Consider the following 23,401-nt stretch of genomic DNA (forward strand, 5'->3'; position numbering starts at 1 on the left):
AGCATCCTAATAAGTTGATGTAAAAATAGGTAGTTTAGTTGTTGGGGCAACTGTTTGTCGACAGAGATGAATCTCATAATGGAACCTGTTGTCACAGTGGCTTTGGAAGTTTTCTACAATAAGTAGCAGCTTTAGTCCCTTTAAATTATCTTTATTCTGCAGATGTTCACTATGTATGTACGTATGTTCACCACGTATGTACGATTTTGTGGTTTTCCTTTTTTTCTGACACTTTCTGACTCAATATTTTATTGTTGCTGTTGCTCATATTGAATTCTAGAAATCAATAAATTATTTTAAGGATTACAAGGACAGTTCAGTGCAGATTTCATGTTGTAAGTTTTTTATCCAAGCCTCTGTTGGACGATGCATTTCAACACGGAAGAAAAAAATGCAATCAACTCCATGTCTAAAATATATCCGACTGTTTAAGATGTGCTCTCTTAAAAGGAATGTTGTTTTATTTGCAGAAAGCCATATTCTTGAGGATGTAAACAAGTGTATCATTGCACTGAGAGAGCAAAATGCGGACAATTTAGATCATGCAGCAGGTGCAATCCGAGGGCGTGCTTCAAGAGTAGCTCATATTGTTTCGGGTGAGATGGACAATTATGAGCCAGGGGCTTACACTGAAGGAGTCTTGAAGAATGTTCGGTATTTGACCAAGAATGGTAAGTCTGATTTCTAAGCTATGTTCTCAGGTTTTTTTAGTGGTATAAACTTTTCCTTTATATGCCACAGTTAAAGCGAATCCTGTGATTTTCTGATCTAATGCACTAATGATGTGATGTAAGCTCTCTCATCTCCTTTCAGCATGCTGTCCAGTTACGATGATAACATGCAGTTTAAAACTAATTTTTAAAATTTTATTTGAATTACATCGTTTATGTAAGTTTTTTTCAAGTTACAGAAGACTTTTACCAGAGTTTTTAAATGCATGTAAATGACAACGTTTGGGGACTTGTAACTGATGAGGCAGCAGCTTTCCAGTTTGTTCTTCTGGCCTCACCTCATCTGTTCTAAGCAGATGAAAGGCAAACTCAGAGAAGCAGGTTCATGATTTATGTGTATTTACCACTTGAAGGACTGTTGAGCAGTGGTTAAATATTCCCAAGTATCTTCAGTTTTGCTATGCAAATTTGGAACTTTCTAAAGTGGTTAGTGGTCCATTTCCTTTTTCATGATGTTGAAAAAGAGGGTATCTTATACTGGAATATCCCTGTACTGGCAGCAGGGGTGTAACTGCACTATTTAATAAATGATTTGTGTTGTTTGTGTAAACAGTTGTTCATATAAAGGAGTCTCTGGCCTTTCATAATGTATACTTAATAAATAAAACAAAAAATAATCTGTGGAGCTTCCAGGAGTTCCATGTTTTCAGTGATAGCAAGTCTAATAGTTGGGCAGTTAAAAAATTGCCACTAAGAAGTTTTCTGGCAAGTCTGTACATCTCTGGGATATAGGATTTGGCTTCATGAACTCAGAGGTCTAAATCGTAGCTCTGTCAGTCAAAATACATTTCTAGTATCTTATATTTGACTGACATTTACTTTATTTTACTGCAAGAAAAGACAGGAATTTTGTTTGAGCTCTTTTTTAATCAGTTCAAATAGGTCCAGGACAGAACTGTCTTCATGTGAAACAAGATTGAACTGACATTGCAATGAAGTGGCAAAAGGGACAAAATAGTGAGAAGGGTTTGAGACTTGCCCATTTTTATCTTCTTTTCTGACATTTTGATGGGAAAATCTGAGAACTTCCAATATGACATTTTTTTTTCAGAACTTCTGAAAGTACGATGACAAATACCAAGGGAAGTAGCAATTATAGGAAAGTATAGTTTTGATTCCCATGTAAAAGCTGAGCCCTTCTTGCTTGAAACTGATAGTGTTTAAACACATTAGGACCTGACACTGATTTCTGTTCTCTTGCCTTGCTTTCACAGTAATATATAATGTACCTAAATCCGTGTATCTACAAAAGACAGGAAGACGTAAAACTGGTTTTTGTTGGAATGTTTGCCTGTGTTAGGGGACATCAAGCATGGTGTGATCTGCTCTAGTGTCTTTGCAGTACTTCAAACCTAAGAATCCACTATCTTTATGTTAGTTAATACGAGTGGAAAACAGAAATACATACTTTTCATTCTCACCTATATTTATATGATCTGCAGTGAACAGACATCCAATCATGCAAGGCTTTCTGGTTGCTTGGTAATTTTCTTTTGTTTTGTTTAACTGTTTCAGCTTACAGGGAAAATGCAGGTAGGCTTCAGCCCTCGGGTGTAACCCAAAGCATTCCATTACTGTTGGGTCTTTCAGGAGCTGGCTGATTGCAAGGTGACACTTCACTAGGAGAGAACTGCATATGTATACTGGGATTAGTTCCTGAGTTGGCTTACATGAGTAACCTAGGGCAGAGAAGTGCATCCTTTATGCCCAGTGAAAAAGTAGTGTACTACCAAAGAGAAATCATTGCAGGCAGAGTATAGAGTTAGTGAAAATAGGGTTATAGAGTAATAATAGAATCATATTGTGCATGGAAATTGCAGAGAAATAAATGAAAGAGAACAGGAGAGAGAAATGGAAAGGATGCAGATTGGAGGTAACAGGACAGAGAAGTTGGGCGTAAAGAGGAATAGATACATTTACTGCTGTTAAAGCAAAGACTGAGGTTAAATTGTAGTGCATATGTTGAGTTAATTTATAAGAAAAAAAGAGGTTAAATTCTCTGCATTACAGTACATTCAAGAAAAGAGCATAAGATCACTGAATCCGTTTCTTCAGCTGAAAGACATGAGACATATCTGAGATGGTAAAGTGAGCTATTCAACAATAATGTAATACTGCCATGCAACGGGTATTACAAACTGGTGCTTAATTTCTTAGCTCAAGTTGTATAGTCGTGTTTAAATACAAGTTGTTGACAGGTGAAAGGAGCTCTACAGCACCATACAATGGAGTGTCTGCTTCCTCAGGCTTATGTTATACCAGTCCTCCATTTTGCCCCTTTTCTTTCCCCCAACAAGAAGAAAAACCCCTAGCAAACTAATGACAGGGGCCTGTAAGAGTACCGTTTACATTGTGGAGTTGAGCTCTTAGAAGTTAAGTAATACTGGAGCTAAAGTTGTCTTTGCAGCCTTGATTTGCACTGTGTGTGTATGCACTATGACATTATGATTATGTGGTCATAGACAGTTATGTTAAAAAAGAGCTGCTTAATTCAGGTCACCGGACCTAGACATATGCCAGGGTCACATATTAGAGGAGGCTGGTGTCCATAGGATCAATTTGGAAAGTAATGAAGCAGAAGACTGCAGGAAGGTAATATATGACCTGATAGGGAGGATAGTTCATTTCGACTGCCACTGTCTGTACAGAGTTCCCATGTGATGCTGTGTAAGTTCATGAGGCTACAGCTAATTGTGGTGTGCAGGAACGCTTTCCAGCTCCTGGGAAGTCTCTGAGTGAGACTTGGTCCTTGTTCTACATCCCAATGAGATAGGGACGTTCTCCGTCCCCTCTTGTTCTCAGGTTTCAGTGGGAAAGGCCTGAGGTATGGTAGGAAAGAGACATTGCAAAGCATTCCAGCCCACGCCCTGCTCTAGGTGACTGGAAGTCTGCATTGAGAATCATGCCTGGAAGTGCGTGCCCTAGGGTCTGTATGAAAACTTTACAGAACATTGGAGAAAAGAGTGTTCGGTCATGTGGTCTGTTATCTCCGAGCAGGCGATTGTTTAAACCAGCATTTCCTACCTTGATTTTACAAGTACAAAGGCGGTAGAGGTTCAGGCTGTATTCTGGTATGGTTAAGACTGTGAAAATATTAATACTGGTACCTCTCTGTCATTCCTGATGTCTGGCACTGTGGGTTAGATGGAAATACGCAGATCCTTGCATTTTGATAGCGTTTGTGTAATATTGCATGAAAGCAGTTGAAAGCTTTAGAAACACTGTTTATAAAAACCTAAGGTATTTCCGCTTCAGAACTGGAAGAGTAACCTTGTACTGTATTTGTAAGTATCAAAGTCTATTTTCTTACTTTACTGCCTGCCAGAATCTGGAACAGTTAAAAGTAGGCAGTTTATATTATGGCCTATACCTGTTGATATATTAAAAAACCTGTATTTATCGTAATTTTTGACTACAGTTTTGCTTTCATGTCAAAGTATAATGATATACTATATACATATATATGCATGTATACACATATATAAATCCTCTAGTTATTTAGATCTAAGGAGCTTGTAAAAAACAAGGAATACGGTAGAAACAAAGATAAGTATTTTAACTGTCTTAAGGATTAGTGGAGGTATCTTTCTCTGAATCACTGGAGTTTTGAGTCCACTTTTTTTTATTCCAGTAGTGCTGATGGATTTAGAGCAAAACATTGTCCACAGCTTCTTACAAAGACAATTATGAAATACCTTGTAATTCACAAATACCTTGTAATTCACAACTTAAGTTTAGGTTTAGGAATAGTAATGAAGTTGTATTTGGAATGAAAAACAAATTTACCTGTTCTCAAATTAAAGGTCAGCTGTAGGTATTGTTCTGAGACGGATACTGTTATAACACACAATACTGTTCTCACTCCTGAAGTATGGATTAAGAAAGTTTAATCTCCGAGACAGAATGGTGACGACATATGTAAAATTTAACAAAGATTTGAAAATTTTTCCCTGCCTCAGAAAATGTTTGTAAACCTTTGTCCATAACTGTGAATTCCAAATACATTCTCAGTATAAGAAGGATGTAAGTCAGATTTTTTACAAATAGCCATATGCCTAAATTGTGTAAGACTTGCTGAAAGTCATTAAAAATGTTATTCATGTGATATTTCCACCCATAAACTATGTAGTAGTAATTGAATTGACTGGTATTTAACGGATAGAGAGATTACTGCTCTTCTGATGTGATACCAGCAATGCTACTTGTAATTGGGGTTTGAAGGGCCAAGTACATAAAAGGAGTTTTTTATTGAGTGAGTCATCATCTGGGTAAGTACAAGTTTTTAGACATTACAGAGTGAGGGAAAAACCTTATATCCAAACAGTCCCCATGACTTATCCATGAGGCTCAAGGAGCTTTATGTTCAGTAGTACATTACAGTTCTTTGACATAACAGGTGGATACCAAGGGCAATTGGTGGACCCATTACCTTCTTGAGAGCTGTGTAAGCCTATTACTTCTAATTAAGGATTTTCATAAAATTTCTAGCATTTATATCTAGTCAGTTTGTACATTTTGTTATTGTGTCAATGTGAACAATTCTTCTGCCTCCACTGGATTAAAACCACTTGGCCCCAGTGGGCCAAAGACATTAAACTTTTAGACTAGTTCTGGAGAGACAGGGTTTGCGTACGGTGATTTTCTTTAAAACCTTAACAAGTTTCAGCTACCTTTTCTTGAAGTCCTTTCCTATGATTTTGTCCTAAAAGTCATTCTGTTCTTCCTGACCCAGCTGTCTTCTGTATTGGCAGCATGCTTTAACATCATACTGTATGACAGTGTCACTGGTAAGTTCATTTACTTGTTTATTTCTTGGTCCCAAGATTGTTATTTTGGCCACCTTCCAGAGTTGCCTCTCACTTCGTAGCCCTTTCAGTGTGATCAGTTGTATAGCCGCCATGCTAATACTGATCTACTCCACCTGAAACAGAGCTTTCCTGTATGGAAATTAATTATTAAATGATTCTGCAGGGTGGATTAAATCTACTGCATTGCTTTTCTCTGGGAAAAGGTAATTTATCAATAAAAGGTATTACTGTTATCTGATATGAGCTTCCTTCCATCTTTTGCTTTTTATTTAACTTTCCGTGTACCTCCATGTTTTGCATGCTTATGTGCACAAGCTAATGACTTCGTATTTTCCTAGATGCTTCACTTGCCTTTTTCAAATACAGTTTGGAGGCTTGTCACAGCAGCTTATGCAAAACGACTGACAGTTTCCTTTGTCTGCTGAGTCTTTTGCAGTAGGATTTTTGTTTTCTCCAGTTCAAGAATGTTACACACTCTCTCACCCAAAAGACACCTGCCAGGGAGGAAATATAATAAGCCTTTGCTGTCTGTTTTCTCCTGCCCACTCTGACATTTGGTACTTACTTTACCCTCTTTTGGCATGCTATCTAAGCCAGAATGGGGAGAGAGAGAAGCACCTCCAGAGACTTCATTGACTTTTCCTATGATGCATCTTCGGATTAGATAGAATGAATCAGCTGTTGAAGCTCCTTACCTCCTCTTGTAGTATAAAGGATACCAATATGGCCAACTTTATTCTAGGTGATTTATTTGGGGGTATTTTTTGTTTTAAGTCTTCAGCATAAATCCAGTGTATTTAAAGATTTCCATAGACCTGGAAATTGCGGTAACTTCAGTTTTAGATCACTCTTAGTTCTCCATAACTATAATTTGTTATTCTTTTCTAACCTGATTTTACAAAAAGCATCTTCCACAGTTTTCAGTTTTGCATGGAACACTTTTTAAAATGTTATATAATAAAATTCATAATTAAACACGTTGTATCATAATCATATAATGATATGGTCTCTCCCCAATACTTGCAACTATATACAGCTAAACATACCAAGGTGTGCTCTGCTTAACATTGTCATAGTGTTTCACCCAGATTCCTTGCTGGCAAACATGCCTTCAGTGCTTCCTGGTTCTCTCCTTAGTAGCTATGACCTGTTAGACTTGGAAATGATGCGACGGATCTTGATTGGGGGAGCATATGCATGATTCAGTAGGATTTAAGTATGCATGTATATTTATGTATGGATTATAAATCTGTTAACATAGTAAAATTGAGTCTTGCTGAAATCATAGATGATATGCTTGTGGTCATTTCGTTCACCTCAGTTCTCAAAAAGTCTCTCAACACTGCTATTCATGGCAATATTTGGAGAAGTGACATTGGATGCATTATATGCCAAATAAATATTTCTGTAAATAGCACTACTCCTCACTTTCTGGGGACCAGATTCTGTTTCCTACCAGAATCCCACCACTGTCAGCACTGTACAAGGTCATCTCTGAAGGCAGTTTTGTCTGCTGTGGGCTTTGTTTTGATTGCAGTTGATGAGAACACCAGACCATCTCTTCAGTTTACCCAGTGCTATTAAGCAATGGCAGCTAGAGTCATTTAGTAATAATTCAGTAGGTAGCAGACAAAGTGTAAGTAATACATCCATCAATTTTAGAGCATTCATCATAGAGCTTCCTGCAGGAATATATGAATATCCATCACTCGTGCTCCTTTATGATTGCTGTCAAGAATTAAAAGGTAGACAGCTTTAGTCAGCAGATCAGAAGGTGTGTGCCTTGGGTATAGTACAAAAAAATTAATTACAGAAACCTTCTCCTTCCAAAGCAATATAAAGCAGCAGCCATGCTTCCCTCATGGAGTACTTGGAGCTTGACAGCTGGGTTAGGCAGTAAACAGTTTGACGCCCATCCTAATCAACGGAAACGTTTGGAAGAAGCTGTAGATGTTTCAACAGCTTGTTCTTTGTTTTGGGTTTTTGTTTGTTTGTTTGGGTTTTGTGTGTGTTTGGTGTGTTGTTTTTTTTTTTTTTTTTTTTAATCTGAAGCAATTTCGTAACTTATTTCCTGAACTGAAGCTGCAAGTTAGCGTTTCTTGTATCAGACTATTAGTGTTTTCCCAGTAACTTTATTTTTGGTTTTCAGGGAGGTTTAAAATAATTTCCTGAAACTGATGCCTAGGTTTGAAGTCAGAGGTGTTTAGTGATCTATTCTAGAAGATGGCTACAAATAATATAGACCTATTTTTATTGTTCTTAGATCTCCTGGAGCCTTTTGGGTTTTTCTGATATGCTCTTTTTTTAGGAAGGGAAGGCTAGATGGAGAGAAATACTGTGAAGCAGATCTCTGAGGGAGCATTCATGGTAAAATAAATAATATTCAATGGTAGTACACCAAACATTAAAAAAAGATGATGTATTAATTATAACAAGAATGCCAAAAAGAAGGTGGGGAAAAGTTTGAGAATTAGTTATTTGAGGAAGGTACTCACTGTACACTTTCCAAAATAGGCCTTGCTAAATTCAGAAATGCTGGGGAAAAGATTTCTGGAAAACTAAGTGCACTCAGGATGGCCAGGGACCTAGAGCAGGTGACCTGTGAGGAGAGGGAGAGATTGAGGGTTGGTTTAACCTGGGGAGGCGGAGGCCAGGGGCAACTCTATAGAAGCCTCCAGCTTCTTGAGAGGTGGTTACAGAGAAAGTGGTGCCAGACTCCTCTTAGCAGAGACAGACAGCACAACAAAGGGCAGTAGCCACAAGTTGCAGCATGAGAAGTTCAGGCAGGACATGGAGGTGGGGCAGGAGGATTTATTAAAAGTGTAGTGCAACACTAGAACAGAGGTTCATGAAATCTGTGCTTGGTGATTTTCAAGACTTAGGCCACTCATAGTTTTGTCTAGCTGATGTAGTGTTTGTTTTATTTTTAAGGAGGAGACTGATCCAAATGATATGTGGAAGTCCTTTTCAAACAACGTGTTTATGATTTTTTTCCTCATGTTAGACACCAGCTGCATTCGTGTGAGAGTCATCTTTTCTGGGTAATTAAATGTTCTAAAGTGTGCATTCATACTCAGCAGTAGTAATCTCAAATTCCCAGAGAAGAGTTCCTTCTCTTCCTTAGTGGCTTGCTTGCTGTTAAAAATGTGTAGTGTTAGTATTTGAGAAGGATTTTTAGTGTAAAAGGGTTACAGAGACCTCATTCTGAATCTACAAATTTCTCCAGAATGCTAATGCAGGTTTCTTATATGAAGTATCATGTATTAAATGGAGGTGAAACATAGCAAGATTGCAAATGGATGCAATCACTCTACATGATTTAATCTGATAGATTTCCAGATAAGCAGATAAGCATTTAAAGCCTATTGGTACTCTATTTTTCAAAGTGTTTGTTTGGTCTGTAGTGTGCTCTTTTAAAACTATGTTGATTTTTTTTCCCCCTGAGAGCTAATAGGAAGATTTTCAGCAGTGCTCCAGATTTCGTCTAAATAATGACATAGTCATCCTGTATTTACTCAGCTTCTTTATTTGTCTTGCTATATATTATTCTGTGAGACAAATAAGGAAAGTACCTGTACCTAAGAACACCTTCAGAGATCATATCTTAATAGAGGCGATGTTAGTTTTATTCATGTCATTTTATTCAGTTTCTAACCATTGTTTGTGAGTAGTTGTACTTAAGAGTTGATAACTGATGTTCTTGAATCTTTATTAAAGCCTGCTATTCTGAGTCTCAGAGAAAAGTTATTCTTTTCTGCATTGCAGGTTGGGAGGAAATATTATTGTATTCGGCCTTTGTAAACTCTGAACCACAAGTACAGAAAAAAAAAATCTTCTGGAACTTTTTCAGCCTTTCCATACTCTCTACATAGAATTGAAAGTAGCAGGAAATCTAATTGACGATCACTTTCTTGTCTGTCAGCAGTCCGCTGCAGTTGGAGTTCACCCTGACTGTACGTGCAGAGCAGTCAATGCCCATTATAATTAATCATTCTCACTATTTCTCTAGGTTTTGTACAGAACTTCCTTGACCTAAAGAACTCCCTGCTGATAATACTAGCATTAGCACTAACATCCCTAAGTCTTGCTAATTTAATTGGTCACTAGTTGGTTAAGAAGTTTCAGGTTGATAATGAAGAATGTTATTTTTAATGTTATTGGTAGCTGGTTGGTTAAGGCAAGGTTTCTGTTATGGGGCAAAATATGTACTGCAAGATGCAGTTGCTGTCAGTATACTAAGTGCAAACAGCCCATTCAGTTTATTGCTTTGAATGCTTTTTTACCTCTGGGATAAGAATCAAGGGAGGGAGCAAGCTGAATAGTGTGAGTGTAATTAGTTCAATGCTCTACTTTTTTTTCCCCTTTATTTTGTATGGTAGCCCATCCTGCTGTTTTCAGTAGAGAAACTGGTAAATGAGAGCAACATATTCTCTGCCTTTTCATCTTTTAGTATAAAATTAAGAAAAATACAAGCAGCTTTGTTAGGTTGTGTGAATAGGTTAATTCCTCATGTCAGTCTTGTCTGATCTGGGGGCCATTGTGTGTCTGATCATCTGCTCACTCTGTTGTGTCTATGCTTGATCTTTTGGGCTTCCACTTACCTTCAAATTCCACTTAAAACAATTTTAAGAATCATTTTTTATTTATTTATTTAGGTATTTGTCATGGTTTAACCCCAGCCAGCAACCAAACACCGCGCAGCTGCTTGCTCACTCCCACCCAGTGGGATGGGGGAGAGAATCAGAAGGGTAAAAGTGAAAAACTCATGGGTTGAGATAAAGGCACTTTAATAGGTAAAGCAAAAGGCATGCACACAAGCAAAGCAAACCAAGGAATTCATTCACTCCTTCCCATGGGCAGGCAGGTGTTCAGCCACCTCCAGGAAAGCAGGGCTCTATCATGCCTAATGGCTACTTGGGAAGGCAAAAATCATCACTCCAAATGCCCCCCTTTCTCCTTCTTCCTCCAGCTTTATATACTGAGCACGACATCATACGATGTGCGATATCCCTTGGGTCAGTTGGGGTCAGCTGTCCTGGCTGTGCCCCCTCCCAGTGCTTGTGGGTGTACCTGTGCACCCCCAGCCCACTCACTGGTGCGGTGGGGTGAGAAGCAGAAAAAGTCTAGACTCTCTGTAAGCCCTGCTCAGAAGTAACAAAAACATACTTGTGTTATCAACACTGTTTCCAGCACAAATCCAAAACATAGCCCTATACTAGGTATTATGAAGAAATTTTAACCCCACCCCAGCCAAAACCAGCAAAATAGACAAAAAAAGTTCTAAAATATTTGTGCTCCTTGGGGTGGATGTAGTTAAAATAATTTTGATAACATAAAAAGATGTACAGGTTCTATCCAAATGTACATTACTGCTGTTGAAAGGTTGCCCGGGGAGGTTTTGGTCAGAGCCCAATTGGACAAAGTTTAGCACAACTTATACAGCTTTAAGCACGTGGTGAACTAGATGACTTCTCGAGTTCTTGGGTTGGGTTGGTCTTTGTCATGGTCCTCCATAGCATCCTTCTCTCTAAACTGGAGATACACAGATTTGATGCATGGACTGTTTGGTGGATAGGGAACTGGCTGGATGGTCACATCCAGGGTAGTGGTAAATGGCTTGATGTCCAGATAAAGATCGGTGATGAGTGGTGTCCCTTGGGGGACTATATTGAGACTGGTACTGTTTAATATCTTCATCAATGTTAAGTGGGATCCAGCACACCCTCAACAAGTTTGCATATGGCACAATCTGAGCAGTGCAGTTGACATGCCAGAAGGACGGGATGTCATCTGGAGAGATCTAGGCAAGCTGGAGGGGTGGCCTTGTGAGAACCTCATGAATTTCAATGAGGCAAAGTGCAAGGTCCTGCACCTGGGTCAGTGCAACCCCTGATATCAATACAGGCTGGTGGATGAAGAGAGTGAGAGCAGCCCTGCAGAGAAGGTTTTGGGGGTACTGGTGGATGAAAAGCTGGACATGAGCCAACAATATGCACATGTAGCCCAGAAGGCCAACCGTATCCTGGGCTGCATCAAAAGAAGTTTGGCCAGCAGGTTGAGGGAGGGGATTCTGCCCCTCTGCTCTGCACCTGCAGTGCTGTGTCCAGCTCTGGAGCCCCCAACACAGAAAGGACATGGACCTGTTGGAGCGGGTCCAGAGGAGGCCACAAAAGTGATCCAAGGGCTGGAGCCCCTCTCCTATGAAGACAGGCTGAGAGAGTTGGGGTTGTTCATCCTGGAGAAGAGAAGGCTCAGGGGAGAGACCTTATTGCAGCCTTTCAGTACTTAAAGGGGGACTATAGGAAAGATGGGGACAGACTTTTTTGTAGGGCCTGTTGTGACAGGACAAGGGGTAATGGTTTTAAACTAAAGGAGGGTAGATTCAGACTAGATATATGGAAGACAGTTTTTACTCTGAGGGTGGTGAAACGCTGGCACAGGTTTCCCAGGGAGGTGGTCGATGCCCCATCCCTGGAAATGCTCCAGGTCAGGCTGGACGGGGCTCTGAGCAACCTGATCTAGCTGAAGATGTCCCTGCTCACTGCAGGGGGGCTGGACTAGATGGGCTCTAAAGGTTCCTTCCAACCTAAGCCTTTCTACGATTCTATGATTCTATGAACTTTCCCTGGAGCACTGTCTGTATGTAGGAATTTTGGCAGAGCAACTGGAGATGCTCCTCTTTTGATGCATACTTTGATGCTTATTATGCTTTTGCAGTCATCTGCTTTGAGGAAATTAACTTTTTGCCTTCTGGCACTTGTTTCAGTGGGCTGAAACTGCTCCCTCTTGACTGCTTTTATTCATCTCATATTGCTGAGTGGTTCAAGGCAGATTTGGGGAACCTGAGCCTTCTCAAACTCATAGCAAGCAGGAGTCCATAGAAGTGGGCTCCTTCCTCATCCAGACCTAAGCAGTTTTTTTGTAAAAGAAGGTGCTCACGCACAGCGGCATTGTTCTCTGCAAGAGAACGGTGTTCCATTTTTTTCTTCTAACTCTCCAATTGCCTTTATTTTCTTTAGGAGTGTGGGCAAAATGGTTAAGTGTCCCAAGGATGAAAACTTCTTTTCTGATGTGTCTTCACCTTCAGGGAAGCCAGGTGTCCAGAGGGCTACTTTGCTGCTTGCAGCAAGAGAAGGATATGATAATTTCCATCTTCTCTTATATCCAGAATTCTATGAATTTGCATCCTGGATTCCTTTGTTATAAAGTGTTCTTCCTCGGCCTCCTCTCTTAGCTCAGTGGGATGGTAGCTCTTGCTTCAACACTTTTGACAGGAAGTCTTTAAAAGCTCAGCTGTAGTAAAAACACAGGGATCTGTGAGTCTGGAGATTGGATTACTAGTTTGGGTTTACAGTTGTATTTATGACACAGCTAGATGCTTGATTATGTGATAAATATGCTTTGTGTGTTCATATGTATAAACAGTTTGATTTGCTTAAAGATCTAATTGCAGTTACTTTGCCCCCTAATCTGAAAATTATTGTCCGCTACAAATAGGACCACCTAGATAAAGCACTTTGGGTAAAGTTTATTCGTGCTCTTGTAGTTGATCTTAACAGGTAGCAACCTTACATATTAAAATGCAATGTTCTGTCTGTAAGTTTGAGAAAGAAATATACTTTCAGAGTATTCAGGAATGTAATATGAGGATATTACAAATTGGGGACCATCCTACAGGTTGTGTCAATATGGTAGCAGCTACACCAAGCTCTGTCTCAAGCTGGGGGCTATACTTCCAATTCATCTTTGTCTTCCAGCATGGACCTAAATGTGGTATGGCCTCAAAGCTCTGTAGTAGACACAGGTGTGGAAAGAATGTTATTAGGACAGCAATTGCTGCCTGAGAAGTCTTTTCTTACCTTCCTGGAGTGGAAATGGTTGTCCAGAAGGTGGCATGGTGAAGGCTGGCTGTGAGTCATAGTTGCAGTGTGGTGACTTAAGGTATTCTAGAAGAAATGTCAGGTTTTTTAAATGAAAAGGCAATTACAGAATAATTCAAAAAGGCAAAAAGACCATGAATAACACCATAAAAGGGCCATGCGTGGTAATAAAATATAGCTTAAAGTCTAAAGAGAACCTCGAGGTTTTGTCACCTTGGCCACAAACAAGCTACCTGATGGTAGTTCACTTTCTGCAACTAGCAGGCTTATTGGTTTCAAATGATTGCATACTATAATTTAACATACTTCTTAATATACCAACATCCCTTTATCATTTTTCATTTAACACAATTTCAGTAATACCATATTCTAGTAATGAAAGTTTCTGTGTGGTGACTTACACCATGGGCTTCAGCATTTCAGACCTACTTCAAACACACTGAAACTGCTGGAATGATTGCCCCTAACCCCACTGATTCTGTCTCAAACCCCTTATGTCCCAGTTGTTACTTACTGAGTTTTACCATTGTTCAATAACGTTTCTAACAGCAAAGAGGCAGGGTGTCAGTGCATAGTACACTAAGGTGTTACAGCAAAGACAGGAATTAGACACACAAAGTTTTCTCATGATGCAGGGTTTTCTCAATTATTTTGAAGCTAGCTATTAATATTAAATTTAGAGTCAGTGTTTTTCTGTCACCCTTCAGAAAAATACCTTTTCTGCAGTTGACACTTTATTGGTATTTCACTGTAATGAAGAACTTGAGGATTTTTATTGTGCTTGCTTTGTAAATGTCAGCAATCTTCCATGAAATGTAATTCTTCTTGATTAAATGATTTAATTCCAAGTTACTGTTGTAGGAGGCATAGTACTAAATGTAGTGTGACCGTTTTGCCAAAGGCAATTTTGTCTTCCATGTTTTTGTCATTTGCTAACATATATGTCCAAACCAAAGCATCTGATTCTGCCTAGAAAAAAACCAGTGTTAATTTCTAATGTTTCCCAGTGGGATATGCATTTTTTTTGCCTTTGGGCCAAAGCAAGCTGGGAATCTTGTGCAGGATTATCCCTTCTGGCTAAACCAATTACTTTCAGATTTTGTAAATTGATAGTACACCCACTGGTAACCAGATTTCTAAAAAGACAGTATTTCTTGTAACCTACCAAAGTAAATGGCTGCATTTCAAAAGGAAATGTTTAGAATGTTATCTACTGCTATTGTTTTGAAGACCAACTTATTGTCAGCATGGCTATAATATTGGGAAAATTTGGCCCAGTTACATGTTTTGAGCTTCTGAAACTACACTGGTGCCTCCTGACATAACATCACCATAGTACATGAAAACATCCCTGTACCAGTCGCATAATAACTGCTTCAACACCACTCCTCTTCCCTCCGCCATCACTGAAGGACTTGCTGGGGATAATACAGAAGTTAGTATGTTAGTAATTGCTGGGCTCAGGGTTGTTTTTTCCTACTTCTCTACTTTATAGGATGACTGGAGTTAATTAAGATTTAGGCATTCCATTTTCCTCATACTTCATTAAATCTGTTGCTCATCAGCCTCATGGAAGTTTTATTCATGTTTTGTTTGTATACTAAGTTTCATTAAGATAGGACTTTGGAGTTTTATGTCATTTGGAATTTAAATATCATGGAAGCTCTCCCTATAGCTCTGTAATTCTTGGCCTCAAGGTTTTGTGTGTGTGTGTTTTTTTTTTCTTGTTGGTTGTTTTCTAATGAGTGATCAGTTTTGGATGAGATTTGTATTAAGATAAGCAATTAATTAGGCAAGAGAACTGAATTGTATCTAACCTTTCAATACCATGCTTAAAATATTATGGATTAATGTTCTTTTGTCTTAGTATTAGGAACAGCACCTAAATAAATGAATTCTAGGTCAATATTGGTGCAGGAGGAGTAAGTACTTCGTGAGCAGCAGATCTGTAATGTTGTGGGTAGGTCTCTGGAGGCATCTGAATGGAGCTATTCCCTCAAGATGTTTCAGATCTGGAAACTCTTTTAAAAACAAAACACAAGCTTTGGAAAGTTAACTTTGTGTGTAGTTTGGAGCTTTTAATGAGTCTAGAGCTCCTCAGCTGCATGAACTGTGTGTTTGCATGTGCGCTATACAATGCGTTTTGATGAGAGAGTGAAACAGCCATTTCTCAAGATACAGCTCACCACTGTTGGACCCCACATCCTCAGAAACATGTTCTCAAGTACACCTGGAGCATGTTCTAGCCCCAAAACTTAAGTATAGTCATTTAATACCCTGCAGGTTGTCTCCAAGAAGGCTAGATACAAAGAGGAGACAGAGCATCTCATGTGACTTCTTTGAAGGCTCTCCTTCAGAACACTATAGCCATAGCCATTAGTTTTGCTTTTTCTAGTTACAGTGGTAAATAGAGGGAGAAGTTTGAAGAATGTTGCTGCTGCAATTCTTTCTCTATACCTGCAGATTCACTCTACCTTTGCTTGTGAACATTCCCCTGTTTTCATAGGAAACCCTTTCTCACCACATGGAAACCCATTCTTCCCCTCCCTATAGGATCATGGCTTCATTTAATACCAGTTTAAATAGCTATGCCTTGTGACCGACTGCAATAATGGTAACATTCACTTTTGTTTTGATTCTTTAGATTTATCTTACAGGTATGAAATGATCTAAGCTGCAGTTGGGAAATAAATCATTCACATTTCAAAGATGCAGCTGATTTTATAGAGATGTATTTTTACTGCCAAAGGCAACAAATGTAGCAGTTCTGTTTTCTGTTTTCTGGCAGTGTTGAGCAGAGTTGTCTGCAGTGTTCTTGCTCCTGTTCACACACACCTGCCCATGTGCCGTTCTAAATTTTATCCTTCTAGCAAGAGATGGGCAGAAAGACTGTAGTTATTTAACATGTTCTGCCTGGTTTGGCCCTTTTTTCAGTAACTGGGAGTGTTGGATGTAGTCTGGTCTTTTGTTACAGGTATATATTTGGCTCAAGAGCCCATTATGTTGGGTACTCAAGGCAGCTTACACCCGCTGCTTAATGCCTCTATGTAAACAAAGCCATTCTTGTCATGGTTGGTAAAACACAGTCTCTACTCTGAAACATTTATGAAACTCTTGAAATTTTACTATTTTTGCCATTGCAAAAGAGACATTCTGTGTGGTGTCTCAAACTGAATAATTGAAAATAAAAATAGCTTTTTTCTTTTTTTTTGTAAAGGGTCTTGCTTTTACACTCCCGTATTTACTCTTTCATTAATTTCATGAAGTGTAGTGGGGCATGCAAAGGAAAAACAAAAGCATGTTTCAATTTTGTCCTTCAGATGCAGAGATAGAAAAAAAGAAATCCCAAACTGTTGTAAAAACTGCAAATAAAATAGGGTAGATTATTAGAAATATTAAGATCATACGAACTGAGCATATGTTAGGGTACAATGGGTTCCTTTGCAGCTTTGTGGCCTAGACTTGTTCTCCTTAAAATAAATGGATTTTCTTCCTTTTTCTCTGTAGAAAGCACAGAGTACAGAAGGATTGCATTGGCAGTTTGACGTTGCAAGTCAAACTGAAATAAGATGTGACGTGAAATGGCATGAACCACTAGTCAAAGTACAGTAGATTTAGTTCTAGTGTTTTACTGAAAACGTGCGTGCCAGTCTATGTGTGTTGCAAACTCAAGTACTTACTAATTTTAGACAGAGAGAGTCCCTCGTTGAGTAGTGAGGCAGGATTAGATAATTTCTTCCTATTTTGTTTATTCTTATTTCTGTGTTATGTGAGTTTTGTCTAAATTGAAGTGTCACTTGCCCTGCTATAAGAGAAGAGCATGGAAAGTGTCTATAGTTACATCCCAAAGAAAATACAATAAGATGGAGAAAACGAGATAACATTGTGTCACTCAATACCATAAGTTTGTTTGGAATAAAATTAAAACATCTTTTCAGTTAAATTATTTAGAGAAATTTTATTTATCTGTTTGTCATTGAACTGGATCCTTCTTTGTCCCTCAAAGTCTCTTTAGTGGAAACATTGCTTTTGTAAAGGGGAAGAAATGTCTCTCAGAGTTTCTGACCTGGTTTAGTTCAGTGATCTTTAATTTTTTTAGATCAATTAATAATTGAAACTCTGATTCAAGAAATCCTTAAAAATATAATTTTAAAAACACTCCTGTATAGCAAAATAGGCTTAGTTTCAAGCATTCACTTGGTGTTCCTTCTGGTGAGCAGGGTGTTGTGCAGTAATTGGGACCAGAATGCAGAAGTAATCTCCCTTGCAGCTTATGAAAGTAGTGTGCTCCTTCAGTGCAGCAGTTGTTGAGTCCAATGTAGGGGTCCCTTCCCTTTCCCACTTTCCCATTTGAGAGGTAGCCGTATTTGTTACTATGTCTTACCTGAAGTTAACTGGTGTAAAACCTATCCTGAATTGTGCTGCCTGGTTTTCTCCAAGTGTCTCAAGTATGTCTGGAGACTGTTGCAGTCTTGAAGACATTAAATTACTCAGTATGACAGGAGGGAGTCTAGCTTTGTCCCTTTAAAAATGGCCATGTTAGCTACAGTATTAATTTTGAACTCCATGCCTCTTACTGTAGCTGTTAGCAGAGGGATGTATTTTTGTCCATTGATCTGTGCTGAAGGCATTAAGGGAATGAAGGATACCAACTACTTATCATGCCTAGATAACTCTTAAAGGTATGTGAATGCGAAAGCGCCTATGAATAATGTACTTCAGCCCTGCAGATCTGTTGAAGCACCATATGCTTAACTCCTTGCTGCTCCGGGAGACGCCTCTCATTTTAAATTTTTTCCTATCGCTTTCAGCTGTTAACCCATGGCAAGCCTTTGCCCCTTGCCTTGTGGCTTTTTTCCCCTCACTACTTTCATGTATCAGCCATTCCCCTTATCTTAGCATTTTCAGACCACTGAAGCAGATTAGAGACACCCCCTTTTCACAGGCTACAGCATTCAGACATTGCACTGTTAGATCTGTCTGAGATTTACCAGTGTGTCTTCAGTGAGGCTTTCTGTGTGCGTGCTTTCCCCCCACCTCTCCTTTGGAAGGGGGGCAGCCAGACAATGTGAAAATGCCAGTATATGCTGCTCTTGGTTCTTTGTTTTTTTTCTTTTCATTTTTTGAGGCAATGTCAGTGATCTCATTTTCAATAGTAGTAGTTGGATTTAGCTATTTGCACTGTAGTTCAGGGAAGAGGAAAAGCCTTTTAGCACAAAGTGATCTGTATGGTTTTAATAAGAGCATACAGAAAGACTTCACAGGCTAACATGCTCATATCTACAATGAACACTACTTTGCTGGATAAACACAAAAGTGTAATCTGTATATCTAACAGTCAGAAATGATCTTGCAGCAATTTTGTTTCTTTTACAAAGCCTTTTCCCCAGAAAAAATTGCCATATAACCATTCACTTCAGTGAACTGAACAGTCTCATAGACATGAGATCTGCATTACCTGAAGACGCATCTTAATTGGTTTTACCTGCTTACTTTCTCTATATTTTTCAAAACTGTGTTTGTAAAGAACAATTATCAATTTATTTTAATAAAATGTCTCTGCATTTTTCCAGATAAGTCAATATATTCATGCCACATGTAGCTGTGTTTTGGGGAAGATTATAGGATGAGAATATAACTTTCCACTGAAAAACGCGGTTAGTTTTCTGTGACTTTTCACTAAGCAGAGCTCAGAGATACTAGAGATATGTAATGACAGATACTTAGTGTTTGTCCATTGATTTTATTGTTCTAGCTAGCCTTCCGCAGTACTTCTACATGCTTAAATTTAATTAATCATCTTCCTTATCGTCCAAATGAAAACAGTAACTTGCCACATCCCACCCACTAAAACAGTTTTAAATTGGACATCAAATCAGATACTAGGCATTAAAAAATGAGTGTGCTTTGTCTGTCCTGACATAAAATTAGTGAGAGTAGCCTGCTATCGCACTAATATTGTTTGATAACAGAATCAAGTGCTAGAAACAGGTTAGTTAAAGAGTTCTTAACATCCCTCCGGATTATCCTCCATTCTTGTGGACTGTTAACTCTCTTCCCACTGATTCAGAACAGATTTAATTCTTCTTTTTACCAGTCACAAGCGATAAGACAAAGAGATGGTAATATCTCTCAAATCTTTTTTTTGTCTTCGGTAGATAGGAGAGTGTGTATGTGAGTACATGCAGGCTTATGCAGTTGAACAGAAAGTTAGAGAGATGGAGTTTAAAATGGTAGAGAAAGTGTTACAGTCATACTTAAGAAAATAAGCAAAAATAGTTTTCTAAGACTCAAAAATTGTAATCTATCAGACAAAAGGCAAAACCAAAAATTTTGCAGTATTTTTTATTTAAAAAAAAAATCATAGTGTTTACAGACACAATGCTTATATGGAATGTGTCTGGTGTGTTGCAATATGTATGTTTACAAACAAATCCACCATACCCACCAACAGACTGTTTTGTGGAATTCCTTTTTTACTGGATGAAGCCAGATGCTTTGGGGATCTTCTGAAGATGCTTGGTTTGCCTTCAAGGAAAGGAGAAGGTGCATTAAAGAGTTACAAGCTCAGGGCCATAGGCCAGAGCAATGCTAACCAGTAATTCCTGGCATGTAGCAGTAGACATGTAGAATAAGCACACTGTCAGTCTGCAGGTAGTCTCAGCATTCATAAGTGAGTATGTGAGGAAACCCACACAAGGCATGGCAATATTAATGTATAAAACCATAGCCAAAACTAGCATTACATGGAATTAGAAAATATTCATTGTTCCTGTTTCCCAAATGGGTAGACTCTAATACAATCGTGAATTTATGCCATGAAGTGAATTCTGTCTTCTTTTAAGTACTTCTCTCTATATCAGCTTTAGGAAGTGTTCTGTTTTAGTTCAAAAGAGGTAATTCTTTTTGAATGCTCTTATATGACTTTAAATATCTTAATTTAAATGACCTTTTCAAAGGTCAGTCCTTTTAAAGACTAAAATAGTCTTGCTTACCCCAAAATCTCCCTTTATATACTTTGCTAAGCATATTCTTATTACCTGAAGTTTCATAGAAATTATCATACTAAACATAAAATTGACAGAAAACAGCATGTAATAATACTGACAGAGGTCTGACTAGTTTAGGTTTTTTGCTAATTAACACTATTCTCTAGCTTAAATAGTACATAGCATAATGCTTATTCACTAGAAACAACCAATTCAACTCCGGATTTCTCTTCCCCACTAAAGTTGCTGAAAAGCTGTACTCTGTTCAGATAGTCTCTCTTACATAAATTGAAGGGACTCCCCCATAGGAAGATCTCCATTTTCTCTTAATGGTTTCTACGCCATTTCCTGTGTCCTATTTAGTACAGTTGAACTATCCAAATTTGGAAGTATTTGCTCAGCAGCCTTTAGGAATTGCCTGATGTGTTAGTCGGCTCCCTACTCTTGCTGGCACAGCTTTGGCCTTGGATATAAAAAAGCCAGTGAAGGAAAACTTTCTTAGAAATCTGCAGTAACAAATTCTAGTCATAGAAATCGAGGCTGCAGTTCACAAGTAATTTTAAATAGCTCTAAATGCTGATTGTATTGACAGCAGTGGTGCCCCCCCGCCCCATCTGCCTTTTCCTACCACCTTCCTTGTACCTGTACTAGCAGGTCAACTACCAGCCCTGCTGGCAAGTTGGACTAAAGTACTGAGCCACCTCAAAACTAACTTGGCAGCCAAAAACCGAAGTCTTCAACCGTTTCAGTTCATTGAATTTTGACATGCTGCTGTACAACCACTAGTTCTGAAGTGAAGATGTACATGTGGAGGTTTGATGGTAGTCCACAGTTGGACTGAAGGTAAACTGAAGCCTGTGTGTGCCCCATGAAATTACCTTGTGAAAAGTAACCATGCTTTGTTTTTTAGATACAGACATAGGTATTTACTAGTCTTACCTTATGTGTATCACAAGACATTCTGTTTAGTGCAGATGCCTCTAAATTAAGCCCAGTGACTTCAGTTAGACTAAAGGCGGTCATGCTGTTGTGTACTTCGAACTGAGTTCAGGGGGAGTGGATATTTCCACAGCACATAAAGCCTTGCAATAGCAGGGAACTGATGAGATAAGTCAGGCCCACATGGTCCACCCTGTCTGCTAAGAAATACAAACAAAAAAAACCCAACCTGAAATTCTTCACCAGTATGACCTAGGGTGAAATGCCTTTCTCCTTTGAGATCTCATGGTCACTCTGTCCTTGAGCATGGCAACAAAATGCAGTAGGTAGAGAGCTTTAAAAAAGGTAACATTATTTATATGATCGGAAAGTATCTTTCTGCTCTTTTGGATGCTGTGACCTGCCTTTCGTACCTCATACAGGGAAATACATCTACACCCTCAAATCCAAACCACCTTTCTCTGTATTAAGTCACCACTGGAGTCTTGAACTGTGAGATTTAATTGCAGGCACTGCCTTAATTCCAAGCTGCAGTGTTAATGTGCATTTGCCAGGCTGAGCAAGGACTGTGGGGAGAGATCTTGAGTAGGGGGAAGTCCAGAGGCTCGCAGATTCCCAAGTCACAAGCAATTAACCCGTACCCATACCTGTCCAGTCTGCTGTCTTACCGAGTAACAGTGACTTTGTATATATCTAGATTGTGTTGGTGCAAATGAAAATATCTATATGTTCTCCAGGTAGGAAGTTGAATCACTATCATCAGTGTGTTTAGAAGATGGTCAAATTAGGGCCTTTTCAAACTTAAGAACAGGAATTTGCTGGATTGCCATTCATTAATAATACTGCCAATAATTAGGTCTCACTCATTATCAATCATTTCTCATATTCAGGACAGTTAATTCTTAAAAGTCTTACCCTTATTAGCTATAAAGATGTAATACCACAAAACTGCTGTCATATATTCAGCATAGCTTATGTATACATAACACAATGGGGAGCATAATGGGTGATTGAGAGATCTTTCCTGTCATATATTGGCATAGGACTGAGACTGGCAGAGGAGCATGGGCTAAGTGTTTCATGTGTTAGAAGTTCCAAAAATGTTAATCCCCTTCCTGAATATAACCTATAAGCTTGTTACAAGAAAATATTAAATATGGATAATAATATATTATTGTATATAATACACAGAGTGTATGTATTGTGACGCACACAGTCACAAAGCTCTTCTACTCCTTTCATATATATGTATGTATACATATGTCTTGGCAAGTCATCTGATACAGTTTTATAATTAGATGTCACCAGTTTAACTTTGTACCACAAAAATGCGGGCTTGAAGTTAAGCGTCTGTACCACAGTGAAATCAAATTTAGAAACAGCTTGATCATATTAGCATTGTATTCTGTGGATTTGTAACAGAGTCCTAAATGATTGGCATTTCAAAAAGCTCTTTATGTTATTCAATTCAACCTTTTGCAGTGAGTGCAGAATCATCTTTGCAGTAATTCCATTATTATTTAAATGTATCTTTGAACACATCTAATGAAGATGTCTCCATCAGTCATTAAACAGTTTATTCCATTCTAAGTAGCATGTCTTGGGTGGTGTAACTCAGGCTTCTGCCAGAAGGAGCACTTGTATTTCAGCATGTGTGCCTTGGCCAGCACAGTTGCCTTAGTTCAGATGGTTTTTGTGTGATTTATTTATTAGTTCTTTGTATACCATTTTGGATTGAAATGACATTTAGACATAATGCTTAACAGTAAAATTGGGTGACCAGAATATACAGTGTTCTTACTACCTGAAATTCTTAGATTCCACTCCGGAATAAATTTGCAAATGCATATTTTTAAATCACAAGAAGTGCAAACTATTCTTTGGTCTCACAGAGTAAAATGAAGTAAAGAATTACGGAATAAAGACTGTGCAGTTACTAATTAGATTTCTTATTTACTCTACTATTACCCTGCATTTAAGTGGTAGCTGTGTTTTTAATCTTTTCAACCAAACTTTGCTTATGCTTCACTTTAGTTGAATTCCTGCAACTGGAA

At 38.5% G+C, this 23,401-nt stretch overlaps 1 protein-coding gene across 10 annotated transcripts in view; it reads left to right on the forward strand.

Moving 5' to 3' along the window:
- The window catches only part of CTNNA3 (catenin alpha 3), a 562,887-nt gene that overhangs the window by 426,741 nt on the left and 112,745 nt on the right, over positions 1-23,401 (forward strand). For all 10 annotated transcript variants that reach the window (XM_075109794.1, XM_075109793.1, XM_075109796.1 and 7 more), the window contains one exon: positions 471-671. In XM_075109794.1, coding sequence (XP_074965895.1) covers positions 471-671 — 201 coding nt within the window. The remainder of the gene's footprint in view (positions 1-470; positions 672-23,401) is intronic.

This window comes from Phalacrocorax aristotelis, chromosome 14 (genome assembly GCF_949628215.1).
Source record: "Phalacrocorax aristotelis chromosome 14, bGulAri2.1, whole genome shotgun sequence".
Taxonomy (NCBI): Eukaryota; Metazoa; Chordata; class Aves; order Suliformes; family Phalacrocoracidae; genus Phalacrocorax; species Phalacrocorax aristotelis.